Here is a 28,000-nt window from a genome sequence, read left to right as displayed (position 1 = left end):
TGGACAATAAAGATATGGGTCTATAGGATCCCGGTAAGGATGCATCCCAGTCAGGTTTGGGTAGGACTATTATCACTGCCTCCCTCGTTGTCTCATGCAGGGAACCCGAGTCCACAGAGGCCTGCCATACCTCCAGTAGTTTGGCCAATAACACATCCCCCACCTTCTTAAACAATTCCCCAGGCATCCCATCCAACCCTGGCACTCTGTTATTAGTTATGGAAAAGGCTGCAACCTCCAGCTCCTCTAATGTCAGCGGGGAATCCAAAGATTCTCTTACATCATCAGCCAGAGTAGAAAGAGTAACAGATGACAGGAATTCCTTAATTTGGTTAGAGGTGGCTTCTACTGTCCTTATCTTTACTGAATTTAGAGAGCAGACTGGAGGTACAGTACAACCAGTAAAGTATCTTAAAATGAATGATTCTATGAGAAGAGTTAACTGAGCTACTCTTCATATTACCAATAATTACTTCCCAAAAAATGTAATGAATATCACCAAAAACACTTTCCCACCATTTGCTAATTTTCTTTTGTTGGCATGTTCTTTCACCCAACAATATTATTATAAATGTTACATAGCAATTCTCTACTTTCCCCGATTTCCCTAAAACACTCAATCACCTTATGATTAGATACGCAAAATCTATCTTTCACCCTGTGGTTTTATATTCATACTATAAATCGTATGAACGATAGTTTTTCACTATTGCTAATCTACATTTTTTCTGTGTTTCCTCAAAGGAAATCAATTCTCCTTCCCTAAACATTTGCTGGGTGTACTCCCAAATTTGTGAAATATCCTCTTTTTGAAATTCTCCTATTCTCCTATAATTCCTATTCTCCTATAAGAGGATAAATATGTTTAATATAGTTTTAATATATTTATAGGGGAGTACATATTTTAATAGCTTTCCAAACCTCATCACACTGTACATACGTAAAAAAGTGAACACGCTAAATTCCCATTCTGTCAGATTACCTGACTCCAGGATATCAAACAGATTTCCTGATTTCTTCCCCACTCTATCCATAACGTGATAGATTTGGGTAGGACTTCACCACGCACCTGGTGGCCGATGATTTTTCTCATCGGCTGACCGTTGTCTTTATTACACCGAGAAATGATCTGCTGAATTGCCCTGATTCGGTAGATTATCGCTTCGTGTAATAACGCCCTTATGGAGGGGGCTAATGCCTCTCCAGGTTTCAGTTGTCTGTGGAAGAAGGATGAACATGATCCATGGCTGCACAAGAGCTAGAGAGTTTAGGCATATGAAGGAGTTTTAGGCCATGCTAAATGGTCCTCTAAGTGAACAGACAGTGCACTCTCTGCCTGTATGTCTTTGGTTCTGGTCACCGGATCTCCACATATAACTTAGGAGGTCAGTTTATGATGATATGTGGATATCATGCAGGTTAAGGGAACAGCATAAAATCATGTGTCCTTTGGGATGATAAGTGTCACCTCTGTTATCACCACATTATGACCAACAATTCTTTTTTTTTTTATGATCAGATTATGGTGTTTTTGCTCGTGAGCAAGCTGAAAATGAAGGCAGAGACATGTCCTCTGAGGTGGAGGAGTCTGTTTTGCTGATGCCAGAATCTTCCAGTGACACCCTTCAAGGACTGGCCCTATGGAGTCAGCAGGTGGTGACAATGGGACGGATCCGCTTCCTGAAGTTAAGGCACGCTGTGAAAAGCATTCGGTCCATGTGAGTCTTTAATATACAGCTATTCCTGTATAGTACAGTCCTGTAATGTAATGTCATATAACATATTGCTGGAATCTTCTCTGTATGTTTTCCCAGAGTGGTCCTTCTGCTAGCGTTTAAGATATCCATCATCTTTTTTACTCTCACCACTTCAGATCAGTGGTATATCTGGAAAGTCACCCCGGACCTTTATTTCCAAGAACCGGGACACAGGCCACATAAGTATTACACCAGTCTTCTGGTCAATAACAACACAGGTAAGAAATGTAAATTAGGATGATTATTATATGAATTAAGAAATATCAGATCTTCATATAGAAGAAAACCTCAAACTAAAACCATGATACATTGTCATGTCAATATGTTCACTTTCTGTAGAAAACATGGTAACACATCTATAATCTTCTGTATTATTTATAACAGGTGCATCAATTGAAGAATTTGTCAATGGCATAAAGGCACAAGATGTTGCTGTAACAGTTATCGATGGCCCGTACAACATGAACACCACAAGCTACAATGGAGCCATCGAGCTGTCACTGCAGAATAAGGTGATATATTGGTAACACTGTGATTTCAGTAACATAACCATACTGATTGGCTACTTTGAAAGGTTAACCTTTGCTCCAGTGACACTTTCTATTTAACAAAATCGTTCTACAATGATGCAGAGAAACCTTACCGCTTTGGTCAAAAGATAATAGACCTCTCACTAGTCAGCCAGCCCCCTGCTCTGTACTGATAAGGGGCAAAGACCCTGAAAAGGTTGTCTACAGATGGTTGATCTCTTCTTCTAGAGATATCTCTAATAAATATTCCTAGTCATGTTCCAAGACTCTGAATTTTGTAAAAAACTGACTTTAAGAGAAGGCTACCTTGAAAATTGTCTCCATACGTTTTTATGATGATCTTCTCATGGAGAAACCATACCCCTTTGTTCTCCCATAAAACATCCTGACTGCTATTTAAATCGAAGGCCCCCTGGAAACAACCTGATTGTGGCTGCGTGTGTGGTTGAAAGGGTATTCCGACATCAGGTTAAAAAAAATGCTGTGAAAGCTTGTATGTGAACCATCTGCGGATAGAGGCTGAGATTTTAAAGTAACACTATAATGTTATGTTTGTCTTATGTTTCAGAGTTACAGCTTCAAAATAATTGGTAATCCCAGAGTACAAAATGGACTGCCCGTCCTAGTGAATATCATCAGTAACTCCTTCCTGAAGAGCTTAGGATCTACAGAGAAGATCGAAATTTGGAATAAGCCGCTCTATCCTGTGAGTATAAAAAAGTAGCTAGATTGTGTATACTAGGATAAAACTGGTCTCATATGGCAAGAGCTGCCCTAAGTCTTGTTCGTAAACAGCCTTTCAATGGCTCTACCAATCTCTACCTCTTGTTGAACAGCTGACTTGATGGTGGTGGCTGGCACTGTTGTCTTGATTTAAAGTTGACGGGTGGACTAATAAGTGGTACCATACAGATGAGTCTAATTCTGTACACTGAATGGTACATTTTTTTTTTTAAACTTGGTTTTATTAGAAGAATTTGGAAATCTTAATGCTATAGAATTTGGATGTCTATAGGATTAAGACCTGAAGACTGTGAAGGTCCAAGAAGCAAGTAGAACTGATTTCAAGTTCCTGAAGCCAATCCATGACTATATGACCCTTACGGATGGTGCACTGCCATGAAGAAATGAAACTGGTCAGGCACAATGCTTAAATAAGCTTTACTGCCCATAAATCTGGCCCCAGGTACCAAAGGAGCCAGGGTGCACCAAGAAAACATTCCCCCCCCCCCCCCCCCCCCCCCCCCCCCCATTAGGCCTCTTCCACCTGCCTGAACTTTTCACACCCGATAGGAAGGGGTCTTCAATTAATGCTGCTTGTGCTAAAAATTAACCCTTCCGTAAGTATGATGCCACAGAGATTAGGATCCATCTCACCAGGTCGTGTTTCTCCACAGAGATCTGGATCCATTTGACCAGCTCATGTTTCTCCACAGAGATCTGGATCCATTTGACCAGCTCATGTTTCTCCACAGAGATCTGAAGTCATCTGACCAGCCATGTTTCTCCGCAGAGATCCGGATCCCAAGGTTTTTCCACTGCTCATTGAAACAATGTTTACTCTTTTGTCCCCTGGAGTCTTACCTTTCTATTTCATCCATGCTAAGGAGCAACGAGTTGTGACTTGTCAGTTGGCCTCCTGCGTTGTATTTGGCTGTAGTTTTCTGACTGTGCCCTTCTATCACAGCAATTGCTAACATCCTCCTCTGACTCATTTCTCTAGATGTTTTCGTTCTGTTGAACCATTCTCTGTATGAAGAGATGGTGAACTAAACTTTTCTTTTTTTTCACCAGGAACTTTCTGAACGCTTTAGATACACTCTGTTTGTTCTGAGCTTACTTTATATGGCACTTGGATGCGGTATTGTCCCCTACTTTGCAACGAGTAGTGTTCAGGACCATGAGGTGAGTAGAGTACCATCAATAATCACTGTATAACCAGTATAAATGTCTACACTAATAGAAATAGTAATTTATACAATCTATTTTTAAATACAAATGGTCGCTCACAATCCTTAAATACTTGGGCATTAAACTTACCCCCTCATATGACACCTTATATGCTGCTAATTTTCCACATTTGTTTAAGGAAATTAGAGTCCTCCTGGGAAAATGGCCTTCCCAATATATCTCTCTCCTGGGTCCCATTGCATCGGTGAAAATTACTATTCTTCCAAAACTCCTTTATTACTTTGAAACTCTCCCGGTTCGAGTCCCCGAGTCAGCTGCGGGCCCTCCGAGGTGCAGTCTTCCACTTTATATGGGCTAATAAGCGCCATAGGATTTCGAAATCGGTGATGATGTGTAGCAAGGCCCAGGGAGGCCTATCACCCCTAACATCCTCCACTATTACTGGGCTACTCACCTACGCCAGATTTGGGGCTGGGCCTCATCCTCTACGTTTAGGCTATGTTCACACTGCGTATGAGTCTGGCCGTAGTTCGTACGCCGCCGTACATATGCTTCTGAAACTACGGGCGTGGGAAAAATCGACATGCGGCCGGATGCGTACGAACCGCGAACATACGCCCGTATTACAGTTATGCTTCCCTAGCTTGATTTGAAGCGATCTGAAACAGATCATTTACTTGGAAATCTTCGCTCAGCTCAATAAAACTCACAGAACCTTTTGGATTGAAAAGTCAAGTTCAATTTCGCTGAAATAAGTACTCCGTACAGGACCGCAAGGAAATCCACGGCCGTGAGTTGGAACATTTCCGTCCTCAAACAATGGTCTTGTTCATTTTTCACGGCGCCGCATACGATCCGGCCGTAAGCTCATACGTAGTGTGCATTGTGCGGGCGTATATCGTATACTTTCAAGCGAACGCATCAACCTTAAAACTACGTGCATATATTCGCGGTTCGCATTACGGACGGACTCATACGCAGTGTGAACATAGCCTTAAGCTGTGGGCAGTCATAGAAAAGATGTGGCTAGCCCATATCCACCCGAACTCTTTTTTTGTGGACGTGCATATATTCGCGGTTCGCATTACGGACGGACTCATACGCAGTGTGAACATAGCCTTAAGCTGTGGGCAGTCATAGAAAAGATGTGGCTAGCCCATATCCACCCGAACTCTTTTTTTGTGGACTGCTACACCCCCCCCCCCATGCTTGGCCTGATCCTTTTTACTAGGCACATTTGGTCCACGTGTGCATCAAAATTTGGTCTTTACTCCTGCGACTCTCCCCTAGTATCATTTCTACTAACGCCCTCTCTTACAATAGGCATGTGCCCTTTGATGGCGAGCCACTGGATTGGTAAGAAGCTATTCCAATTTGATGATATAGTTGATCCTCTTACGCGGACCCTCTTGTCATTTAAGAGATTAAGGGACAAACATGATTTACCTAGGTCGGAATACCTCTCTTATCTAGGTATCAGACACTTTATGCAGTCAGCCTTTGGTCCCCTCACAGTTTCTAAACCAAAGTCTTTTGAGCAGCTGATTCGGGCGGGTGGATCCACTAGAGGCTTAATTTCAGCTATCTATCAAATCCTGAACTCGCCTATGGGGGACTCATCGGTTCAGCATAAATACATGGACAGATTGGAGGCCTCTCTGGGCAGGGCGATCCCTTCTGAGTTGTAGCAGGTGATATTGAGCAGGGCGGCTACTTCATCTATTTGTATGAATTACAAAGAGTCTCACTATAAGTTCATGATGTGTTGGTATCACACACCCGAACTTCTTCATAAACTGAATAGCAATATCCCTCAGGTGTGTTGGAGATGCAATAGCTCTGTGGGCACCCTGCTCCATATTTTCTGGGAATGCCCTCTTATTACAGGATATTGGTAGCAGGTGGCTACGTTGCTCACTTCTGTCCTGGATGTTCCGGTTCCTGTTGAGCCTTTGAGACGCTGTTTAACATTACACCTAAACGGTTAGGGAAGAAGTCCACCAAACTAACGCTTCAGATACTGACAGCAGCCAAGTCGCTCATTCCTCGAAACTGGAAGCGGACCTCCCTTCTGTCCTTCGAGGACTTGCTGGCAAGGGTGAAGCATGTTAGAGGACTAGAGCGACTTACTGCCTCACTAAATAACCAGATTTCTTTGTTTGACTCGATTTGGGCCCTCTGGGAGGCATACTGTCTGCGCACTGGTCTACCTGTTTGACTGTTTTGTGGCCTTAGATCGCTGATCTGTCCTTATTATCCCTCTCCCCACTCTACCCTCTTGTTTCTATTCTCCTGTGTGTCCCTGTGATTTGTTCTACTTCTTTTTGTGTGGGGTTGTGTTCTGTTTTATTCAACCCTTCGCATTCATAGACATTGGTTGTTGGCACAGTGTTTACCTTAGTTATGTATGTCATACACTTGATTGTGCTACTACACCTGCCGCCGACTGATCTTGCTACTTATTGTCGGGTTATGTCTGCTCCTTTTATGATGCTATTTACCCCTTGTCTGTATTGTTCATATAAAAAATGTTAATAAAAATTACATAAAAAAAAAAGAAAAAGAACTACTCATTCAACCCCAAAGACCACTAAATGAAAATTAGAAAATACAGTTCAAACTCCACCATTAACATAAAGTGTATGGTATAGTCATGAGCAAATAGTTTGAAAGTTCGGAATCAGCCACTTTTGTCCAAACCTAAGCACTTGGCATTTGACTACCAGCATCTGGAGAAGTTGGTTGCAATCAACTTCTCCAGATGTCAGTAGTCAAATGCTGAGAGCTCAGTTTTGGAAAAACTTGGCTGAACCCGAACTTATGAACTGTGTGGTACAAAATAATACTATTTTCCAATATATGCTTAGACTATTTTGATAAAGATGGCAATGTTTAACTCCATAACCCCTCCATGCCTTTTAACTCCCTAGATGCTGCAGTTAATAGCAACCACTGCATCTAAGTGGTTAGACATTGGGTTGTCATGTGTAAAGGTCCCCACACATTAGACTTTAGACAGCCAAAGCCGCTGCTCTAAGGTGTATGGGGCCATCTAGAACAATCACTGACAGATGATGTCGGTGGTGATAGGGGTTGGCTGTGATGGAAAATCACAACTACCCCTTTGTTTAGAGAGAGATAAGCCATAGCAAGAGCTCCCTTGCTGTGACTTACCCGCCCAATAGAGAACACAGAAGAGCTCAGCCATGTTGAACGTTCCGGTGTGTGGGGAGGACAGGAAGCAGGCGTGAGACATAATTGACGGCCAGACAATTGTTTGGCCATCCGCTATTGAAGGCGTATTGCCACCTTTAGGGGGAAGCCTCCTATTAAATTGGTGTAATAGGAAATCTGCAAAATAACATTGTACTGCAATGCATTAGTATTGCTTTGTATTTTATAGTAAAGGGACAAGAGATTACAAGTTCCCCTAGGAAGTGTCTTATTCCATTTCTATCATGCTACTGCCCTTTCACATATAGAGGAAATGCTACACAAAGTACACTACAAAGCTGCAGAATGTTCTTCATTCTATGCCCTTATTAGAGAAAAATCTTCAGATCACGATATATATAAAACCCGTGCACACTACTGTGTTACTAAACCATTTGTATCTCAATATCGCCAGATCAAGGCTCGTTCTCAGCTGCGGATTTCCGGCCTCTTCCCTTCTGCGTACTGGTGCGGACAAGCCTTGGTGGACACTGCCCTCTACTGGCTAATGCTCTTCCTGATGGTAGTCATATTGTTCGCTTTCAACTCTTCGATTGCTCTGTCCCTTGAGAACACTGTGTTGCTGGTAGGAGCTTTTGACAATACACCATTATGTCTACTTTTTCATATAGACAGATATCCCCTCCCAATATCACTCGATTTTACAGTATACCGTTTTCTTGTAGATATTAGACATCCTTGGTTTTGGAGCCTCCATGGTCATTTTCGTCTATGTTATCACTTTTCTTTCTCATGGACAAGCAAAAGCAAATTGTGATTATTTGTCTTTCATCTTTGTCCTGGTAGGTATATAAGGTGGCGTCCACCACTAATATTTGGTAGAATAAGCTTAAACCAAAAAATGGACGTTGATGCTTGATCACAGTGAATGTGTCATCAGAAAATAATATATTTTACAAATTAAGTTTTATGTTAAACATATCTGTTAAGAATTTTTAGTGATTTTTTTTTAATTTTTCTATTATATATTTTAAAAATAATAAAATCTTGCAGTTTCCATTCTGACCACTACGCCTAAGACTTCCTGTGATGATAAAGAGGAAGCTGCTGGACAGTTATCTGTACAGCATTACAGTGACAGGTGACATCAGTGGATAAAGAAGAAAAAATAAGAAATTCATAGCTCAGCCCCCCCCCCCCTTTCCTGTGAAATGACCTCTGCAAAGGTCATAGAGTATGCTCAGTAATATACCCCATTCATGACAATGGGACAACTTCTGCCTATTGTTGCATGCGTTCATGGGGCTTGCTGTGGAGCATATGTCTAAATGCTGTTAAAAACAAATCAGGCAAGATGGTTGACCAAATTACAATAAGAAAATAGTAACAGAATCAGATTAGAAAAAAAAATATGGGGAGATGATGGCCACCTTTCCGGATGGCTGTGATTTTAGCCCCAAAAATCTATTGGAGCTAAAATGGTGGCTGCCCACAAAGATGTATGTCATTTTCCCACTGTAGGCACATAGCAAGAGAGTAGCTGTGTTTTTTTCTAATCCTGGATAAACCTTTTAAGTCAAATGACTACTGCATCTGCTAGAATGCCCAGGGTAGTATGATATAATGTTACAACAAATGACAAGACCTCGAATGACTATATCTATGTTCTTGCAGATTTCCATACTTCCCTTCCTGGCTGAAGTCTACTTCACTGGCTCCATTATGACATATGTCATTATCTTGGTTTTAATTCCTCCCAGTAACTTGTTAGCCTTCCTTGTGCATCTGGTAAGAACAGAAATCCTGAGGGGAAAGTTTATGGAAGAATCTGCCACCCTGGATGCTGATCAGAATAATGCATGTTGCACTATTGGGAGTAGTAATGATGGTTCTTACAATTGACCACAGACAACTGGAAGTAATTTTTTGGGAATAACATGAAGTGAAGTAAAAGGTTTATAAGGTTCCTTATAGGCACAGGCGTCCAGTAGGGGGTAGTATATTTTCAATAGTATAACCCATGTATGGAATATGGATAATTCCAATGATCATTCGGTCTTCTTTTTGCAGAGTAAGCCCAACTACATCTTTGACTATAAGCCGAGAACAAGCATCTACATGAATGTGGCAATAGTAAGTATTCTTCAGTATAGCCAATTAATATAAATAGGAATCGAATTAATTTCCTTGTCTAGTCAGACTCCAATACTGACCAGAGACTGCAGAACTGTTTACATATGAGCAATGGATAACATAATGATTCACATAAGGGCCAAGGACTACAGAATGATTTATAGATAGGCCAAGGACTACAGAATGATTCATATATAGGCCATGGACTACAAAATAATTGCTATAGAAGCCATGGACTACAGAATGATTCATATAAGGGTCATGGACTACAGAATGATTCATATAGAGGCCATGGACTACAGAATGATTCATATAAGGGTCATGGACTACAGAATGATTCATATAAGGGTCATGGACTACAGAATGATTCATATAGAGGCCATGGACTACAGAATGATTCATATAAGGGTCATGGACTACAGAATGATTCATATAGAGGTCATGGACTACAAAATAATTCATATAAGGGCAGTGGACTGCAAAATAGTTCATATAGAGGCCACAGACTACAGAATGGTTTATATAGGGCAGGAACTACAGAACTTGCCATACAGAGGCCAGAGACTAAAAACTCCTCCTATAGTGGCCGAAGACTACAGAACTTGTCATATAGAGACCTAAGGGTTCTGATATAAGGGCTAGTGACATAAGCCTCATATATTGTCTAAGGGACAATGACTATAGGATGGCTTGGATAAAGGACAATGACTACAGGATGACTTGTATAGGGGACAATGACTACAGGATGGCTTGTATAAGAGACATTGACGACAGGATGACTTGTAAAAGGGACAATAACTACAGTATAAGATGTAAAAGGGACTATGACAACAGTATAACTTGTAAAAGAGAAAATGGGGGACATGTATGAAAATGGGTAAATGCCTTTTTTAGGCGCAGATAGGGCAAATTGGCGTGAAAATATTCACAAATGGTATTTTTGCAAATATTTTTTTGCATCGGCCCCAACTGCGCCACCTTTGCCAGTTGGGCGGAGAGGGGGCGCTGTGTGTGTGTGTGTGTGTGGGGGGGGGGGGGTGGGTGGCTGCAGCAGCTCTGAGCTAGCGTAGGTTTCAAAATTTTCGCACGGACGGGCTTCATGCGATCAGGATTTATGTAGAGGCAATGCGCCTCTACATAAATCCCCTGAGCCTGACTTCATAAATGTCCCCCAATGACTACAGGATGGGCAGCATAGGGGACTATGGCAGAAGCTTGAAACTAAAGTGCACTTTTGGTAGAAGACACACAATAAATTAAAGCTGCGTATGGGCCTGAAACAAGCCCATTGTGGACAATAAATTACAACGATTAAAGGGAACAAGACCTACAGTGCCCCCTCAGGGGGAATAAAAAATATCATTGCAATTCAATTGACTTAGTTGTTCTTTGTTGCAGCCATACCTTCATATTGTCATATTCTGGCTTCTTCTCTATCATTTGGAGAAAAAATATGGAAAAGGATGCCTGAAAACAGATCCAATATTCAAGTAAGGTTTTTACAAAACAAAAAAATCTGAATTCTTTTACTGCTGTTAAGGCTAGGTTCACACAGCGTTTTCAGCATTCGTTTAACGGATCCGTTTTTTTTAACGGTCAAAAAAGTAGTAGTAGTAGTCAACAGTATTGTGCGTTACAAAAAAAAACGCATCCGTTTTGATCCTTTTTTTTATAATGGAGGTCAATGGAAAAACGGATCAAAAACGGATGCACACAAATGCATCCGTTTTTTGCAATCCGTTTTTTTAAAAAAACGGATCCGTTAAATGGATGCTGAAAACGCAGTGTGAACCTAGCCTAAGGGATTGTTCAACAGAAGGCCTGGGGCAGGGGTTCAGTTTGTTTTCTTGGCCCTTTGGTTAAATGCTATGGTTAAGGGATAGTGGCATATAAGCACCTCCATAGGACATATACCCAGCACCCAGGGCATGTAACATTCTCTTTGAGCGGAATATCCACATATTGTCCCACTGTACGGCATTGAACCAAGTAGTTTATACACAACCACACAAATGATCAATTACTATTCTGTTTCTTCAGATATGCTGAAAGGAAATATCCAGTTAGAAAGAATCCGGAGGAGCTGAGAAACGCTGATGTAGATGTCATGGCCGAGAAAGAAAGGGTTAAGAATATGAAGACATCAACAAACACCGAAGAAGTGAGCATGAAATGATGTGATACTGCAAAGTGATGGTACAGTATATCCAACATCCCTCAAAGACTCCTATGCCAGAGGGGTGTGAATATGACATATGATAATCCAGCAGTGGTGACAGGTCCCAGGGACCATTAGGGTCTACAAAGCAGGAATGTGTGAGTCGACATGTAGCCGCCAGTATCAGAATGTAAATGTAGTGCTGAGGCCATCATACCAGGGAAGCTAAGCTCAGTACTAGCATATCTAGGATATCAGCATCAACAAAGCATATATTTATATATATAGAGAGAGAGTGAGAGAACAGTATCAGTATTATGTCAATGTACAGTATAACAGCAGGTTAGCATCTCCATCATGCAAAAATGTAGGTTGTCTCTACGATGCTGGATTCGAGTAACTGAGATTACTGCTGGATATCACTGAATGTCTGCATGGAGACAAGTACATTTACTTTATAGAATTTACATTAGTAAATTAGTAACAGAGGACATTAGTATCCCATATTCATGTCTGATGACTACATAATATTTCTACGTTTACTTTTCTAGAAACCGGTCATCCTAGTTGACAGTCTACGCAAAGAGTTTGAAGTGAAAACTGGAAATGTGTTTAATAGGAAAACTATAAAAAAAGGAGGAACCCGACACGTCTCATTCTATGTAAAAAAAGGTGTGTTATTCTTAATATGGACAGCCTACTATAATACTGCTCCCTACGTAAAGAATATAACTACTATAATACTGCTCCCTACGTAAAGAATATAACTACTATAATACTGCTCCTATATACAAGAATATAACTACTGTAATACTGCCTCCTATATACAAGAATATAACTACTATAATACTGCTCCTATATACAGGAATATAACTACTATAATACTGCTCCTATATACAGGAATATACTACTATAATACTGCCCCTATATACAGGAATATAACTACTATAATACTGCTCCCGTATACAAGAATATAACTACTATAATACTGCTCCTATATACAAGAATATAACTACTATAATACTGCTCCTATATACAAGAATATAACTACTATAATACTGCTCCTATATACAGGAAAATAACTACTATAATACTGCTTCCTATAAACAAGAATATAACTACTATAATACTGCTCCTATATACAAGAATATAACTACTATAATACTACTCCTATATACAAGAATATAACTACTATAATACTGCCCCTATATACAAGAATATAACTACTATAATACTTCTCCTATATACAAGAATATAACTACTATAATACTGCTCCCCTATATACAAGAATATAACTACTATAATACTTCTCCTATATACAAGAATATAACTACTATAATACTGCTTCTATATACAAGAATATAACTACTATAATTTTGCTCTTATATACAAGAATATAACTACTATAATACTGCTCCTATATACAAGAATATAACTACTATAATTTTGCTCCTATATACAAGAATAAAACTACTATAATACTGCCTCCTATATACAGGAATATAACTACTATAATACTGCTCCTATATACAAGAATATAACTACTATAATACTGCTCCTATATACAAGAATATAACTACTATAATTTTGCTCTTATATACAAGAATATAACTACTATAATACTGCTCCTATATACAAGAATATAACTACTATAATTTTGCTCCTATATACAAGAATAAAACTACTATAATACTGCCTCCTATATACAAGAATATAACTACTATAATACTGCTCCTATATACAAGAATATAACTACTATAATACTGCCTCCTTTATAAAAGAATAAACAGGGGAATTTGTGGCTATTACTTTTCATGATCAGGTGAAGTTCTTGGATTGCTGGGACCCAATGGAGCTGGAAAAACTACATGTATACTGATGATGGCGGGTGAACTGGAACCAACAGCTGGGGAGGTAACAGGAGAAGGCGCTGCTTAGTCTGAAAGACCGTAGAATGTATGTTATATATGTACTGATATTCACAATATGCCCCCTACAGGTAGTCTTGTGTAGTGCTGACAACCACTCTTCTCTCTTGGGGTACTGTCCACAATCCAGTCCTCTGTGGCCCAGCCTCACCGTGCTCGAACACTTGGAGATTTATGCTGCCATAAACGGAATAAAAAAAGATGACACCAATCAAGCAATAAAAAGGTACACAGACTGCTGCAATGTAGGGGGCAACAAAAGCAAATCAAAGATTTCTGTAAAGGTTGTCACAGCTAAGGACTGTCACCCCTTCCTGAATGCTACATAAGGGATCAGCATCTCACTACTTACAGTACATACAGATTCTACATGCAGGGATGTCACCACACCTGGAGCAGTGTGGACTATTAGTGTGGCAAGTGTGGTACCACAGAGATGACAAGTGGAGCAGTTAGGTAGTAGTCCCTTAGATAACGTTTCGTGTGGTTTTGTGGCTGGCTAGAAGCCCACAAAGTGTTAAGAGATGTACAAGAGTCCTTGTTCAGCTTCTTCCTCTTCTGTCTTGACAATCTTTTTTTGTCATATTGGGAAAAGGATCTTTAGAGTTGCTTTGCCCTCTCTGGACAAAGTCTTAGATAAAACCTCCTGGTTTCCGCATAGTGCCACCATCATCACAATCTCAACCCAAATCTGTCTTAGGTGAAGATAACACTGGAAAAAGGCCTTGTAGCATACAGGTCTTTGGTTATTTACAAGCAGATGTTAATAGGAAATGGAAGCTGACTAGGCCTAAGGCTTTCCCTAGCAGAGGAGGAGTAGATTTAATCACTGCCAGGATCTAGCCACCACTGAATGGTATGTTCCAGACCTCTGGGGAGAGGCTTTGTTGTGATTGGTCCTAACCTAGAGAATTTGTGAATCAAGGATACTTCTCCCTCAGATAAATACTTCTGATATAAGAGGCAAAACAGAGCAATGTTAACCCTTAAACAACCATAATATTTCAGTGTATGCAATTCTAGTTGTGTTTAGTAATGTGACAAGCAAAAGGACAGTGTATGCAAGTTACCTCACAATACCAAGACACAGATTAATGGATAAAGAAAGAAAAACAGGCAGAGCGCCTCATAGGGTGACTCAGTATAATCGTATTTGTGTATAATGAATGTTCAGGTTTTGGCTCACCTGATGTGGTTGTGAACAGTCACAACCACTATATACCACATCAAAAGGAGTAAATCTGTATGAGGACCGCTGCAGGAGGTCGTCCACCACAATCCACAAGGGTACGGATAATCACACAATGTCCAGAGGAAAAAAAGGAAATCACCTCCACGCCGGCCATAGGATTAATAGCTGAAGTTTAATAATAAATTATCCACAGGTAACACGTTTTAAGAGCGCTGGGCAAACACAGATTAAGACACTTTAATAGAGATTTCTCAGCCACACGACAACTTGACACCTTTAGTATCTAATATATGAGTACTGGGACACTGCACAAGCTTAAGCGCTATAGACACATTTATGTGGTTGTAATATTCTGTCTCTTCTCTAAGGGTGTCAGAAGCTCTGGAACTCAATGAGCATCTCAGCAAACATGCCAAGAACTTGTCTGTTGGGGTGTCCAGAAAAGTAAGTTCCCTCTGTTAGCAGCGTTAAACAATGTGATAACTTTATAATCTGCTTTTCCATAGCGGGCCACTTGTGGAGACATCTTCTCCTACCTCTTGACCAGATTCCTGTACCCAGCTATTTATAGGCACAATAAGGCCCCCTAGTGGCCACCCTTTAAAGAAGTAGCAGAATTAAAACGTATTTTTTACTTCACTTTTTTGATGCAATGTGTGAAAAAAAGTTGTGTTTCATGTTGTCTCTTTTTTCAACATCTCTGCTTGTTGTTAGTCACTAGGAACATCCATTATCTAGAAGCTGAAATTCCCCAAAACTTCTTACAGATGGGGATTTTCTCTCCAGCTGTCACAAAACTATAAATCCTATCATACCTGGAAAGCAAAGCTAGGGCTGTAGTTCTGCAACATCTGGAGGGCCACAGGTTCCCCCTGCCTGCAGTCTGGGTATGCAGAGATCCTGGTGAAAAAAACATTAATGTATGAAAAAGTCCTATAAATAAGTTTCAATAAACGGTTGTCCCCGGGCCTTGTATCCTGTGGGCAGGTTCGGTTACATTCTGTATCTCTCCTATAGGTTTGCTTCGCCATCAGCATGCTGGGTAACCCGACCGTCGCTCTCCTTGATGAACCTTCCACCGGTCTGGATCCCAAAGGGCAGCAGAGACTGTGGTGAGTCCCATCCTACAGCGGCCATAGATATTAGATCCTTGTGGATGCGTCTTCATATCTAGGGGTCACTACTATGTGGAATATGGGGCAGATTTGTACCAATCAGATCCTCAGAAATGTCATTGGGGTCTTCAGGGGATATGGTATTGGGTGGATGGCTGGTGCCTGAACATGTCTATATTGTGGAGAAGGAAGACTCCTATAGTCCAGCACCTGCATTATATATCTTCTAATAGACCAATAGATGTTATTGTTTTTGCACAACACAACCAGAACAGTCTGGTGTGGTGTAGTGATCGGTTCTTATGTATTGCAGGAGAGCCATCCGAGCAGCCTTCCGGAACAAGGAGCGAGGCGCCATCCTCACCACACACTACATGGAGGAGGCAGAGGCCGTGTGTGACCGTGTCGCCATTATGGTGTCTGGGAACCTCAGGTAGCGGGGGCTTATATCGGGGTCACATCCCATCACTACTTAGACATGCAGCCTGCAGTGTAAAGCATGGGGATCTCTTTCCAGCCAACATGGTTGGTCCAGGGTCATGTACACATCTCCACTTTATAAGGATCCTCTACAGCTTCCTATACATCACACCTGTATGTGTATATGAGTATATCCAGTACAGGTGACAGGATACAGAGATGGAGGTAACAGAGATGGAGGTAACATGACAACTAGAAGGACCCCCATCCCTTACACCGCTGTGTGACCCCCGCCCTGTGCTTTGTCTCAAGATGCATCGGCTCCATCCAGCAGCTGAAGAGTAAGTTTGGTAAAGGTTACCTCCTGGAGATGAAGGTGAAGGATCCCTGGCGGGTGGATGAGATTCACCAGGAGATCAGCCGGATCTTCCCGCAGGCAGACAGACAGGACAGGTAAGGGCAGGACAGTCACACATCTTCCTCTTGTGTCCCATTGGAGGAGGATAAAGTGTATTTCTGCTCCACAGGTTCTCCTCACTGCTGCTCTATAAGATCCCTATGGAGAACGTCCAGTCCTTATCTCAGGCCTTCTCTCAGCTGGAGGAGGGTAAGAGGCTCTTCTGTCCCATGGCTCCAGGCCTGCACTCTACTATAAGGATCTGTGACTGTGATGACCATATGAGCAATCTGATGATTGCAGTGATGCAGCTGGGCACCCAATGCATGTCTCTATATCTTCCTAAATGAACATGGTGGGATGCTTTTACTTCAAGAGAGAGGTGGCCCTGAATCCATTATACTGCCCATTATCTTCTGGTGATCAGGAGAGAATGTTGCTATATTGTCCCTTCGGCAGCATGTGGTACTTGGCTATTGGAGGCCGAGCATGTGTCAATCACTTGGGGGGCAAGGCGCTCCATTCTCAAGATCATGGGCACCAAGAAGTCGCCCTCCCCCAACCATCAGCTAGTTATCTCCTATCTTGTGGATATATAACAACTTCAAACCTTGGAAAACCCCTTCAGGCTAGACATATATGTAACGTTGTGTTGCCCTGAGCTTCCATACACATGCACATTTTACTCTGCTGAGCATGCATGTGTGCTGAACTGAGGGAGGTAGGCCGCTGCCAGACAGTAAAAGGAACTGGTTGAAATCCAATATGTCCACTGTCTGAGGAGAATCACGAAGACATCTTGCAGCCAGTCCAGCTGAATTGACCGGATCCTGACCCACTCAAACCGCTGGAGGCTTGCTAGAAATAAGAGCTCTGGGCCTTCATGCTTATAGTGGATGCTTACCAATCACCATCTCTTCTTCATTTTGCAGCTAAGCGAGCCTATGACATTGAGGAGTACAGCTTCTCCCAGCCCACCCTGGTGCAGGTACTGACTGTACACCAGATATATCATATCTATAGAAGCTATATTACCAATTCCTGCTAGATCTGCTCTTTCTTACTGAGTCTATACACAGCTTGATAATCGTGCATGAGGGCTACACTGATATTGTTAGCCCTTTCTTTCCATAGAAAATAATAAAAATGTATACTCATTCATACCCATGCTCCCCCGTTGTCCTGCTGCCGTTTCTCCACTCACCGTAGCCACCGCTGAAACTTCTAAACCCGTCTCTTCATTGATGGGCCACTCAGCCAATCACTGTCCATGGCAAGTGATGGAGCCAAGAGTGTCATCGGCGGCTGTGGTGAGCAGGGAACGCAGCGAAAAGTCAGCAGGACACTGGAGGAGACTGGACATATAACTACATCTTTATTATTTTCTTTACACTATCATCAGCTGTGGATCACTATTACAGGGAGGGATGCACTGTCAGCAGACAATGATTGTTAAACATCCTGAAAGACAACGATCAGCCGATGATCAGCTCTTCAGCTGATCGTTGTCTTTATTATACAGAGTGATATTTGCTAAAATCGATAGAAAATCGCTCCATGTAATAGGGCCTTAAGTGAAGGGGTTAAAGTAGATAATGGCTGATGTCACTTTGCTATTTTTTACTGATTACAATGGACTCTTTGCACAGGTTTTTCTCGACTTGGCCAAAGAGCAGAAGGAAGACTGGGGTCAGGACGCTGAGACTGCACGGAGTTCCCCGAGAGCAGAGATCGTCTGACAGCCCGGTAATAAATCAATGAATCTATACTTAGCAGAATCCACAAGGAGTCTGATGAAGGTCTCACAAGGTTAGCACCTACAGCTGGGGGTCTACAAATAACCGAGGTGGGGGTGGCACTACTGGAATCCAGTGAAGAATGATAGAGACTAGAGACACCCGTGAGGCAGACGATACAGAAACAGTTCAATCCCACAACAGGATCTATAGAAAGTGCAAGAGCAAGTATATATAGAACGGTCTAGCTGTGACATCATCTAATGAAAAGATTACATCATCACCAGATAAACATGAAAATCCTGTGATATATAAATTGTATAGAATGCAACAATGATAATGTAAGCCTGTGGATAAGCGTGAACCATCAGCCCAAATGATAATGTAAGCCTGTGGATAAGCGTGAACCACAATGTATAATGATTAGAAAGCAAGAAATATCTCACAAATGTCCAAATTACCAATAATTCTATGTAAATCAGGATGTCGGCACTCACCAGTATGCAGGGAATAGTGGCCGATACTATTGGCATAGACTGTAAACACAGCAACACCATCATTTTCCACTAGATGCTTGGTTTGCTGTTTCTGTCACCCAGACACACAGGGTCCATTACTTGTTACAGGAAACCATTATCAGGTTTATGCTCTATTATCTGAGAGCTGGAAACAAGGTCACTGGTGCATGCTGCCCTAGGATACGACTTTATAGACTAGTGACACATCCACTGGCAGTAGCCGGGATTGCATCCCAGCTGTTCTATCCTCTGGAGGCACCTGGAACATCTAGATAGAAACTCTTGTGGATAGGGCAAGATGGAAGTACCCCTTTAAAGAAATAATTTTAGTGCCAATAGGCGGCACTGTAGCTATACAAATTGGGCTACAAATGTTAAATATGTCCCTCTATGTTTCCAACAAAGATCTCCATTCCCACAACCAGCCGATAAATGTCCTATAGACCGGATACCGATCCTATTCTATTACCCTAGACATAGGTCCTTTAAGAAACTCCATAACCAGAAGTCACACTGGGTGAGATTGGGTGAGCGAGAAGGCCGTGCTTGTGAGAAAAAACACAGTGTGCGTCTGTGAGAGCCTCAATTTACTGCTATAGCGCCACCTATAAGACACTTTTTGAACAAAATTATTTATGTAATATATGGCAAGTGCATCACCTGAGGTGCCATTGTCCGATCGGCACAGCGCCCCCCCCCCGACCAACCTTCACTTGGTTGATCCGGTATTTCGCTTCTTTTAAATATAAGGTTTTGTATGTTACTCTATAAAGCTATTCACACATCCATATGTAATACACATGTATTAAAAACATTATGGGGCACATTTACTAAAGATGCTCTCCTGGTATATGCAACGGAGAAGGCACAGATTGTGGCCTTATCCGTGGCGTACGCCTGCCGTAACTTCCGCTTACCTAATGGTGTAACCTTCACCAGCACCTCATTTATCAAAGTTTACACCTGGAAGCATACCTGGAGCATACAGGTACGCCAGTCTTGATAAATGTCCCATGTCTGTAGACATCTATAAAGTGGGATAAGAATACAGATGTCTCTGTTGTGTTCTCTATATACTCACAGTGTGGTTATGTCTGTGTTTCAGGACTCTCTCAGGATAGAGTTGTCGCCTCACTGTGGCAGCCAGTAGTCAAGAGAAGATGAAGCTGATGTTCTCCCGTCCTGCAATGTGTAGATAAGACGTGTGAGAAACATAAAGGGAAACGTCCCATCTGCGTATACCATGCTGAGCATACACTTGCCTGTGAATGACAAATGCAAAGGACCCAGAGAAGTGCCTAAGATGGGGTCCTATTGTTTTGCACATAGATGATGTGTTTCTACCTCTGCTTTTTGCTGTGAATGGCGTTTACATGAGTCCTGCTTACAGAGCTGATGGGATTGTTGCTATATACTGATGCAGGCAACAACCGTGAACCCAGGGGCAAGGACAGCTTTATGTTTATATATCAATAGGGTTACCATTTACTGACAGCAAGCTGAGGCCTGTAACATGGTGAAGAATTGAAACGAAAGTATTTTAGAAAGAGTAGTACTGTCGTACTGAGACCTGAAGTTTTACACCTGCTCCACTATACTATTCTATCTTTCTGAGCTCTGCCACGTCCTTACACAACTCTATGTAATAAAGTGGTGGAGTTTTTCATGCTGATACTGGAGTTTTGTTATCTTTTTTAATAAATCTTTAATTCTCTATGGCATACACATAATGGATGTGGGATCTGAGGTGTCAATGTAATAACCAGATGAGTAAGTAAATACAGACACCGATCTGTGACTACACAATGGATACAGTCACCATCAATGAGTCATAGAATAAGCACATGGCTGAATCCTGAAGCCAAGTGACCATAAGACCTGGACCACATCCACTAAGTTGCCCCTCCGTGGCAACCAAACCAACAAAACACAGCTCTCCTGATGTCCTACTGGTTCCCGATTCCTCACAAACTTCCAGATACCTATAAGGGGTATCTCCAGATACCTGATCTATGAGGAGTATTTACCTTACGTACTCCCAGATGCATCATACAGTGTTGGCCAAAAGTATTGGCACCCCTGCAATTCTGTTAGATAATACTCAATTTCTTGCAGAAAATAAGTGCAATCACAAATTCTTTGGTAATAATATATTCATTTATTTTGCTTGCAATGAAAAAACACAAAAGAGAATGAAAAAAAAGTGAAATCATTGATCATTTTACACAAAACTGCAAAAATGGGCAGGACAAAAGTATTGGCACCCTCAGCCTAATACTTGGTAGCACAACCTTTAGACAAAATAACTGCGAACCGCTTCCGGTAACCATCACTGAGTTTCTTACAAGGCTCTGCTGGAATTTTAGACAATTCTTCTTTGGCAACTTGCTACAGATCCCTGAGATTTAAAGGGTGTCACCTCCAAACTGGCATTTTGAGATTTCTCCACAGGTGTTCTATGGGATTCAGGGCTGGACTCATTGCTGGCCACTTTAGAAGTCTCCAGTGCTATCTCTCCAACCATTTTCTAGTGCTTTTTTAAGTGTGTTTTGGGTCATTGTCCTGCTAGAAGACCCATGACCTCTGAGGGAGACCCAGGTTTCTCACACTGGGCCCTACATAATGCTGCAAAATTTGTTGGTAGTCTTCATACTTCATAATGCCATGCACACGGTCAAGCAGTCCAGTGCCAGAGGCAGCAAAGCAACCCCAAAAAATCAGGGAACCTCCGCCATGTTTGACTGTAGGGATAGTGTTCTTTTCTTTGAAGGCCTCTTTTTTTCCCCCTGTAAAATGTTTCCCCTATGTTGATGCCTTTTCCTAAAAAGCGCTACTTTTGCCTCATCTGACCAGAGAACATTCTTTCAAAAAGTTTTTCGTTTTCTCAGGTTCGTTTTGGCAAACTCCAGCCTGGCTTTTTTATGTCTCTGAGACAGAAGTGGGGTCTTCCTGGGTATCCTACCATAGAGTCCCTTTTCATTCAGACGCCGATGGATAGTACGGGTTGACACTGTTGTACCCTCAGACTGCAGGGCAGCTAGAACTTGTTAGGATGTTAGTTGAGGTTCTTTAGCCACCATCCGCACAATCTTTCGTTGAAATCGCTCGTCAATTTTTCTATTTCGTCCACATCTAGGGAGGTTAGCCACAGTGTTATGGGCTTTACACTTCTTGATGACACTGCGCATGGTAGACACAGGAACATTCAGGTCTTTGGAGATGGACTTGTAGCCTGGAGATTGCTCATGCTTCCTTACAATTTGGCTTCTAAAGTGCTCAGACAGTTCTTTGGTCTTCTTTCTTTTCTCCATGCTCAATGTGGTCACACAAGGACACAGGTCAACTTTACTCCATTTCAACTGGCTGCAAGTGTGATTTAGTTATTGCCACCACCTGTTATGTGTCAGAGGTAAGTAACAGGTGCTGTTAATTAGACAAATTAGAGAAGCATCACAGGATTTTTCTAAGGGTGCCAATACTTTTGTCCACCCCCTTTTTATGTTTGGTGTGGAACTATATCCACTTCGGCTTTTTGACAATTATTTTTTGCGGTATTCCGTTGAAGACAAATTAAATGAAGAGATTAATACCAAAGCATTTGTGATTGCAATCATTTTCTGGAAAAAATTGAGTATTATCTGACAGAATTGCAGGGGTGCCAATACTTTTGGCCAGCACTGTATATGAGGGGTGTTTATCTAACAAACCCCCAGACACCTGACCTATGAGGGGTATTAACTTCATGTACCTCTAGATACCTAATCTATAAGCATTACTTACCTCATGTATCTCCACACACCTTATCTATCAGGAGTATTTACCTCACATACTTCCAGATACCCGATCTATGAGGGGTATTTACCTTACGTACCTCCACATACATCATACATGAGGGGTGTTTATCTCACAAACCCCCAGACACCTGATCTATGAGGGGTATTTACCCCATGTCCCTCCGGACACCTGATCTTCGAGGGGTATTTACCCACATACTTCCAGATACCCGATCTATGAGGGGTATTTACCTTACGTACCTCCACATACATCATACATGAGGGGTGTTTATCTCACAAACCCCCAGACACCTGATCTATGAGGGGTATTTACCCCATGTCCCTCCGGACACTTGATCTTTGAAGGGTATTTACCCCACATACCTCCGGATACCTGATCTATGAGGGGTATTTACCTCATGTTCTACAGATACCTGATCTGTAAGGGGTATTTATCTCACATACTACCCCCAGATACCAGAACTATGATTTGTATTTACCTCATGAACCCCTAGATACCTCACGTACACTTAGTACATATATATACATTGTCTATTAGGGGTATTTACCTCATATTACCCAAGACCCATCATCTATGAAGGGCACTCCACTTACTACCCCAAGTCTATGGAGGTATCAGGAGGGTTCTGCTCCCGTTACTACACTCTAACATGTCCCTCCCGACACTTGTGTGCCCGGAACCATAGTGACTTCAACTGTTTCCGGCGGTGGTGTGAGCGGAGCACACCGGAAGTGTATGTCATGTGAGGCTGGAGGTCAGTGTCATGGCCGCGCGGTGTGTCACGCTCTGTCTCCGGGTGATCCCGAGAGGAATATACCGGAGGACTACAAATTACTGTGGGGTGAGTGCGACCATTATCCGCCACTACACTCTCTGTATATGCTACAACCCCCATCATCTGTCACCCCCAGTATATCCTACATCTGACACCACAACCCCCATCATCTGTCACCCCCAGTATATCCTACACCTGACACCACAACCCCCATCATCAGTCACCCCCCCCCCGTATATCCTACACCTGACACCACAACCCCCATCATCTGTCACCCCCAGTATATCCTACACCTGACACCACAACCCCCATCATCTGTCACCCCCAGTACATCCTACACCTGACACCACAACCCCTATCACATCTCACCACAGTATATCCTACACCTGACACTACAACACCATCATCAGTCACCCCCAGTATATCCTACACCTGACACTACAACCCCCATCATCTGTCACCCCCAGTATATCCTACACCTGACACTACAGCCCCTATCATCTCTCACCACAGTATATCCTACACCTGACACTACAACACCATCATCAGTCACCCCCAGTATATCCTACACCTGACACTACAACCCCCATCATCTGTCACCCCCAGTACATCCTACACCTGACACTACAACCCCATCATAAGTCACCCCCCCGTATATCCTACACCTGACACTACAACCCCCATCATCTGTCACCCCCAGTATATCCTACACCTGACACTACAACCCCCATCATCAGTCACCCCCTGTATATGCTACACCTGACACTACAACCCCCATCATCTCTCACCACAGTATATCCTACACCTGACACTACAACCCCCATCATCAGTCACCCCCCCCCCCCGTATATCCTACACCTGACACACAACCCCCATCATCAGTCACCCCCAGTACATCCTACACCTGACACTACAACCCCTATCACCTTTCACCACAGTATATCCTACACCTGACACTACAACCCCCATCATCAGTCACCCCCAGTATATCCTACACCTGACACTACAACCCCAATCATCTCTCACCCCCAGTATATCCTACACCTGACAATACAACCCGCACCATCCGCCACCACACCCCCAGTATATCCTATAGGTGTAGGATATACCTGACACTACAACCCCATCATCTCTCACGCCCACTATGTCCTACACCTGACACTACAACCCCCATCATCTGTCACCCCCAGTATATCCTACACCTGACACCACAACCCCCATCATATGTGCCCCTCCCCCTGGTTGATGACTTTTTGCCTCCTGCAGGTTCTTGAGGTTCCGGGTGACACATGGCGCGGCACTCTGTTTTCCGGTCGGTTCCTGAGCTCCCTTCCCCCGCCCCCACCAGGATACAGGCAGAAGGCGTCTAAGCCAGGGGTAAGAATAAAACAGGGCGGACATCTTGTTCTCTCATGTTCCTTAGATGAGGCAGCGCGGCTACTTCTTAGGACGTGTCTTCTTCCTCCCCTCTTCACTGCTGTTGATGGTATCTATAGGTAATGTGTCACCGCAATCTAACCCTCTCTTCCTCCCGTCCCAGTAGCCGGTGTCCTGGAAGTCTTTGGCGGTCACTGTGGCGGTGGGCGGAGCTCTGATGGCGGGCATGAAATATGTAAAGAAGGAAAAAGAGGAAAGTAAGTTTACTGTGGGGGGTTCCTGAGGAAATGGGGGTCCTAATGTCGCCCACTCTTTTTCCTGGATTTTGGGGTGCACTGCCTGATCAATGTGCAGAGGAGGTCTCCACCCTTGTAGTGAAGATGAACCGGCCCCTAACCCCTTCCTGAGACATTCACCAGGCATTCTCCATCTGCCATGTCTCCCTATGGTCACAGGGGCACCGCCTGCCGGGATTCGGGGTACAACTCTCCAGGCCGCTGGCACCCCTATTAGCAGCTGCCAGCCTGCAGGGTACTTATGGTATACCTTTACATTTACTGTGGCAGGTCTAGATACAGCACCAGGTCCGGCACAGTCTACATGAAGGCGACCCCAGTATATAAAGATTATATACTGGGGTAGTGCAGTGTCTAACCTTGTTGCACTGCCATAGTGTATGCAGAGACTGCATATACCGTGGCAGTCTTGTTCATGTACACTGCCAGACCTGGTGCTGTATATAGACCTGCTGCACTGCCACGGTATATACTGTGGCAGTGGGCTTTTAACTTGCCACTTTTCCTGTCAATCATCCTTCAGAGCGCACGGACAGGCGCCATGACTACTCACAGCCCAGATGACCAGTTCCCGGCTTTCTGCTGAAATAAAAGGCTTGGTTTCAGCAGCTAAAGTCACTACAGAAGACATAAGGCAGCCGTTTAGCCTTTCAAGCACTGCTTGTAGCAACTAACATCACTTCCTGCATTTGGTCGTCTTTTGCTGTTACTAAAGACCAAATGACATTAGTGACTGAAGTGCAGTTTTCCAGTAAGTTAGACACCTAGTGCCTGTCTTTATAGCAATGTATTTTATATTGAAAACAGGCAAAAAAATAAATGAAGTAAACTGCAAATATGTAGTGTCTTACCTCCCCTGCTGTGGGCGTGACATTGCCCATTTAGGTAAATCCTAGCTGTCATTTGTCTTGACAGAAGGAGGCGCTGGCTGCCGTATGTCGTCTCCCGTCAATTTGACGTTGATGATTTGTCCCAAGGGTCGGCTTTCCATGTTTAATCACTTTTAATATTTTATTTACTCTTCTCACACAGAGATTGAGAAGGAGAAGACCCGATCACTGGGGAAGCCATTACTGGGCGGACCCTTCTCCTTAATTGATCACAATGGGCTCCCCAAGACGGATCAGCATTTCCTAGGCCAGTGGGTCCTGCTGTACTTCGGTTTCACCCACTGCCCCGACATCTGCCCTGAAGAGATCGAGAAGATGATACAAGTTGTGGAGCAGATCGGTGAGTCGTCACGCCGCTCTCCTGGACTCCTGAATGGCAGGGGATGTATGACTGCATAATATATGCCAGTCAGGATTACGGGAAAGCTCTACCAGCAGCCATATTGTCTCTCCATACAGCAGGATAATACTCAAGTACTTTTAATGTCACGCCCCGTGTCATTTTTGCAGGTGCCCTTAAGGAAGTTCCCGACCTCGTTCCTGTGTTCATCACCGTGGACCCTGAGCGGGATGATAAAGATGCAGTCGCCAAGTATATTAAAGGTACAATAGAGCTAATGGGGTCTTACACCTCAAAACCCGACTCCAATAACACCTTGTCCTCTGTGTAGAATTTTCCCCCAAACTGGTGGGTCTGACCGGCACCTCAAAGCAGATCGAGGAAGTGGCTAAGGCTTACAGGGTGTACTTCAGCCCCGGACCCAAGGATGATGACAGCGACTACATAGTAAGTGAGGCTGCCATGTCTGCTGCTCATACCAACATTACTGCTGTAATTATCATGTGACTTGATCTCCTCCTCCTCCTCTGCAGGTGGACCATACCATTGTCATGTACCTGGTGGGACCAGACGGCAGTTTTGTAGACTATTATGGGCAGAATAAGACGAGTTCAGAAATCACAGCATCTATAGCTCTTCATATGAAGCGGTTCCTGCAGGGAACATAGCTCTGCCATCTTTTACTCCCAACTACGTCTTCTACTTCCACAGTGGCAGCTGCTTGTTTACAATGTTGTTATTGATTTTTATTATGTATATTATCCACTGTTATTAGTGGTGACTGTAAATTATAAGTGAATAAATGCGGATGAGCCAGAGGATCATTTTGTACAAATGACATCCTGGGTAGTATATTACTTTATATTATTACTGCTAATCTGGGCATAGGGGCCAGTATTATAGTAGTTATATTCTTGTATATAGGAGCAGTGTTATAGTAGTTATATTCTTATATATAGGAGCAGTATTATAGTAGTTATATTCTTGTATATAGGAGGCCGTATTATAGTAGTTATATTCTTGTATATAGGAGCAGTATTATAGTAGTTATATTCTTGTATATAGGAGGCAGTATTATAGTAGTTATATTCCTGTATATAGTAGTTATAGTATAAAGTGCAAAGGGAAAAGTAGTAAGCACTCATAGTATTCTACAACAAGTTGCCATTTATTTCTTAGTCCAAATCAGGGGGGGAAAAGTTGAGTGCAGGATTCTTTTTCCGGTCAGGTAGCATAGCAGGCAGTATTATACTAGTTATACCAAACTAGAGAAAAAGAGCTGCTGCACCTCACACCTGTATGGCTGACACTAATGCCTCTCGGCTACATTTAAAGACCAACGCCAGAATGTTGGTATATAATTCGATCAAACCATATTGCCTCATGTACCGCGTGCAGGTCTTCTGACCCACATGAGTCCCTACACTAAACTAACACTGTGTCGGTCAGCGACCGCCAACCCCGCAAAGCAAGCGACAACAGGGGAGGGGGGGCCTCAGAATGGCCCTGCAACTTCACTTCACCCTGCAGGCACTGCCGGCGGAGAAAGCGACCACCA

At 42.8% G+C, this 28,000-nt stretch overlaps 2 protein-coding genes and 1 long non-coding RNA gene across 7 annotated transcripts in view; 2 read left to right on the top strand and 1 right to left on the bottom strand.

Moving 5' to 3' along the window:
* Positions 1-20,605, top strand: part of LOC138772104 (ATP-binding cassette sub-family A member 9-like) — a 37,023-nt gene extending 16,418 nt beyond the window's left edge. For 2 of the 3 annotated variants that reach the window (XM_069952244.1, XM_069952245.1), the window contains 22 exons: positions 1,520-1,718; positions 1,815-1,975; positions 2,142-2,269; positions 2,856-2,993; positions 4,082-4,192; positions 7,827-7,997; positions 8,098-8,214; positions 9,047-9,160; positions 9,443-9,505; positions 10,904-10,995; positions 11,546-11,666; positions 12,215-12,335; positions 13,486-13,577; positions 13,663-13,817; positions 15,152-15,227; positions 15,801-15,895; positions 16,212-16,331; positions 16,631-16,771; positions 16,846-16,925; positions 17,648-17,703; positions 18,365-18,461; positions 20,075-20,605. In XM_069952244.1, the coding sequence (XP_069808345.1) occupies positions 1,520-1,718; positions 1,815-1,975; positions 2,142-2,269; positions 2,856-2,993; positions 4,082-4,192; positions 7,827-7,997; positions 8,098-8,214; positions 9,047-9,160; positions 9,443-9,505; positions 10,904-10,995; positions 11,546-11,666; positions 12,215-12,335; positions 13,486-13,577; positions 13,663-13,817; positions 15,152-15,227; positions 15,801-15,895; positions 16,212-16,331; positions 16,631-16,771; positions 16,846-16,925; positions 17,648-17,703; positions 18,365-18,454 (2,441 nt within the window). In that variant the 3' untranslated portion in view covers positions 18,455-18,461; positions 20,075-20,605. Of the gene's footprint in view, positions 1-1,519; positions 1,719-1,814; positions 1,976-2,141; positions 2,270-2,855; positions 2,994-4,081; positions 4,193-7,826; positions 7,998-8,097; positions 8,215-9,046; positions 9,161-9,442; positions 9,506-10,903; positions 10,996-11,545; positions 11,667-12,214; positions 12,336-13,485; positions 13,578-13,662; positions 13,818-15,151; positions 15,228-15,497; positions 15,703-15,800; positions 15,896-16,211; positions 16,332-16,630; positions 16,772-16,845; positions 16,926-17,647; positions 17,704-18,364; positions 18,462-20,074 lie in introns of those variants that run through there. The other variant, XM_069952246.1, reaches the window with a different exon arrangement.
* Positions 1-23,502, bottom strand: part of LOC138772106 (uncharacterized) — a 31,753-nt gene extending 8,251 nt beyond the window's left edge. The window contains exons 1-2 of one of the 2 annotated variants that reach the window (XR_011359712.1): positions 23,312-23,502; positions 20,051-20,151 (exon numbers count right to left, since the gene is read on the bottom strand). This is a non-coding gene — a long non-coding RNA (uncharacterized lncRNA). The remainder of the gene's footprint in view (positions 1-20,050; positions 20,152-23,311) is intronic. The other variant, XR_011359711.1, reaches the window with a different exon arrangement.
* SCO1 (synthesis of cytochrome C oxidase 1) lies at positions 23,479-27,280 on the top strand. Of its 2 annotated transcripts, XM_069952247.1 has the most exons (7): positions 23,479-23,605; positions 24,806-24,916; positions 25,083-25,173; positions 26,245-26,442; positions 26,613-26,705; positions 26,774-26,889; positions 26,976-27,280. In XM_069952247.1, the coding sequence occupies exons 1-7, from the start codon at positions 23,528-23,530 to the stop codon at positions 27,108-27,110; spliced, it is 822 nt and encodes a 273-aa protein (XP_069808348.1). In that variant the 5' UTR covers positions 23,479-23,527; the 3' UTR covers positions 27,111-27,280. The 2 variants fall into 2 exon arrangements, with proteins under 2 accessions (XP_069808348.1, XP_069808349.1); XM_069952248.1 differs by lacking the exon at positions 23,479-23,605 and having other exon boundaries at positions 24,825-24,916; positions 25,080-25,173.
* The last annotated feature ends 720 nt before the right edge of the window (positions 27,281-28,000 follow it).

Source organism: Dendropsophus ebraccatus, chromosome 14 (genome assembly GCF_027789765.1).
Source record: "Dendropsophus ebraccatus isolate aDenEbr1 chromosome 14, aDenEbr1.pat, whole genome shotgun sequence".
NCBI classification, from domain to species: Eukaryota; Metazoa; Chordata; class Amphibia; order Anura; family Hylidae; genus Dendropsophus; species Dendropsophus ebraccatus.
Note: the sequence above shows the minus strand (reverse complement) of the source record. Positions and strands in the feature narration are given on the sequence as shown.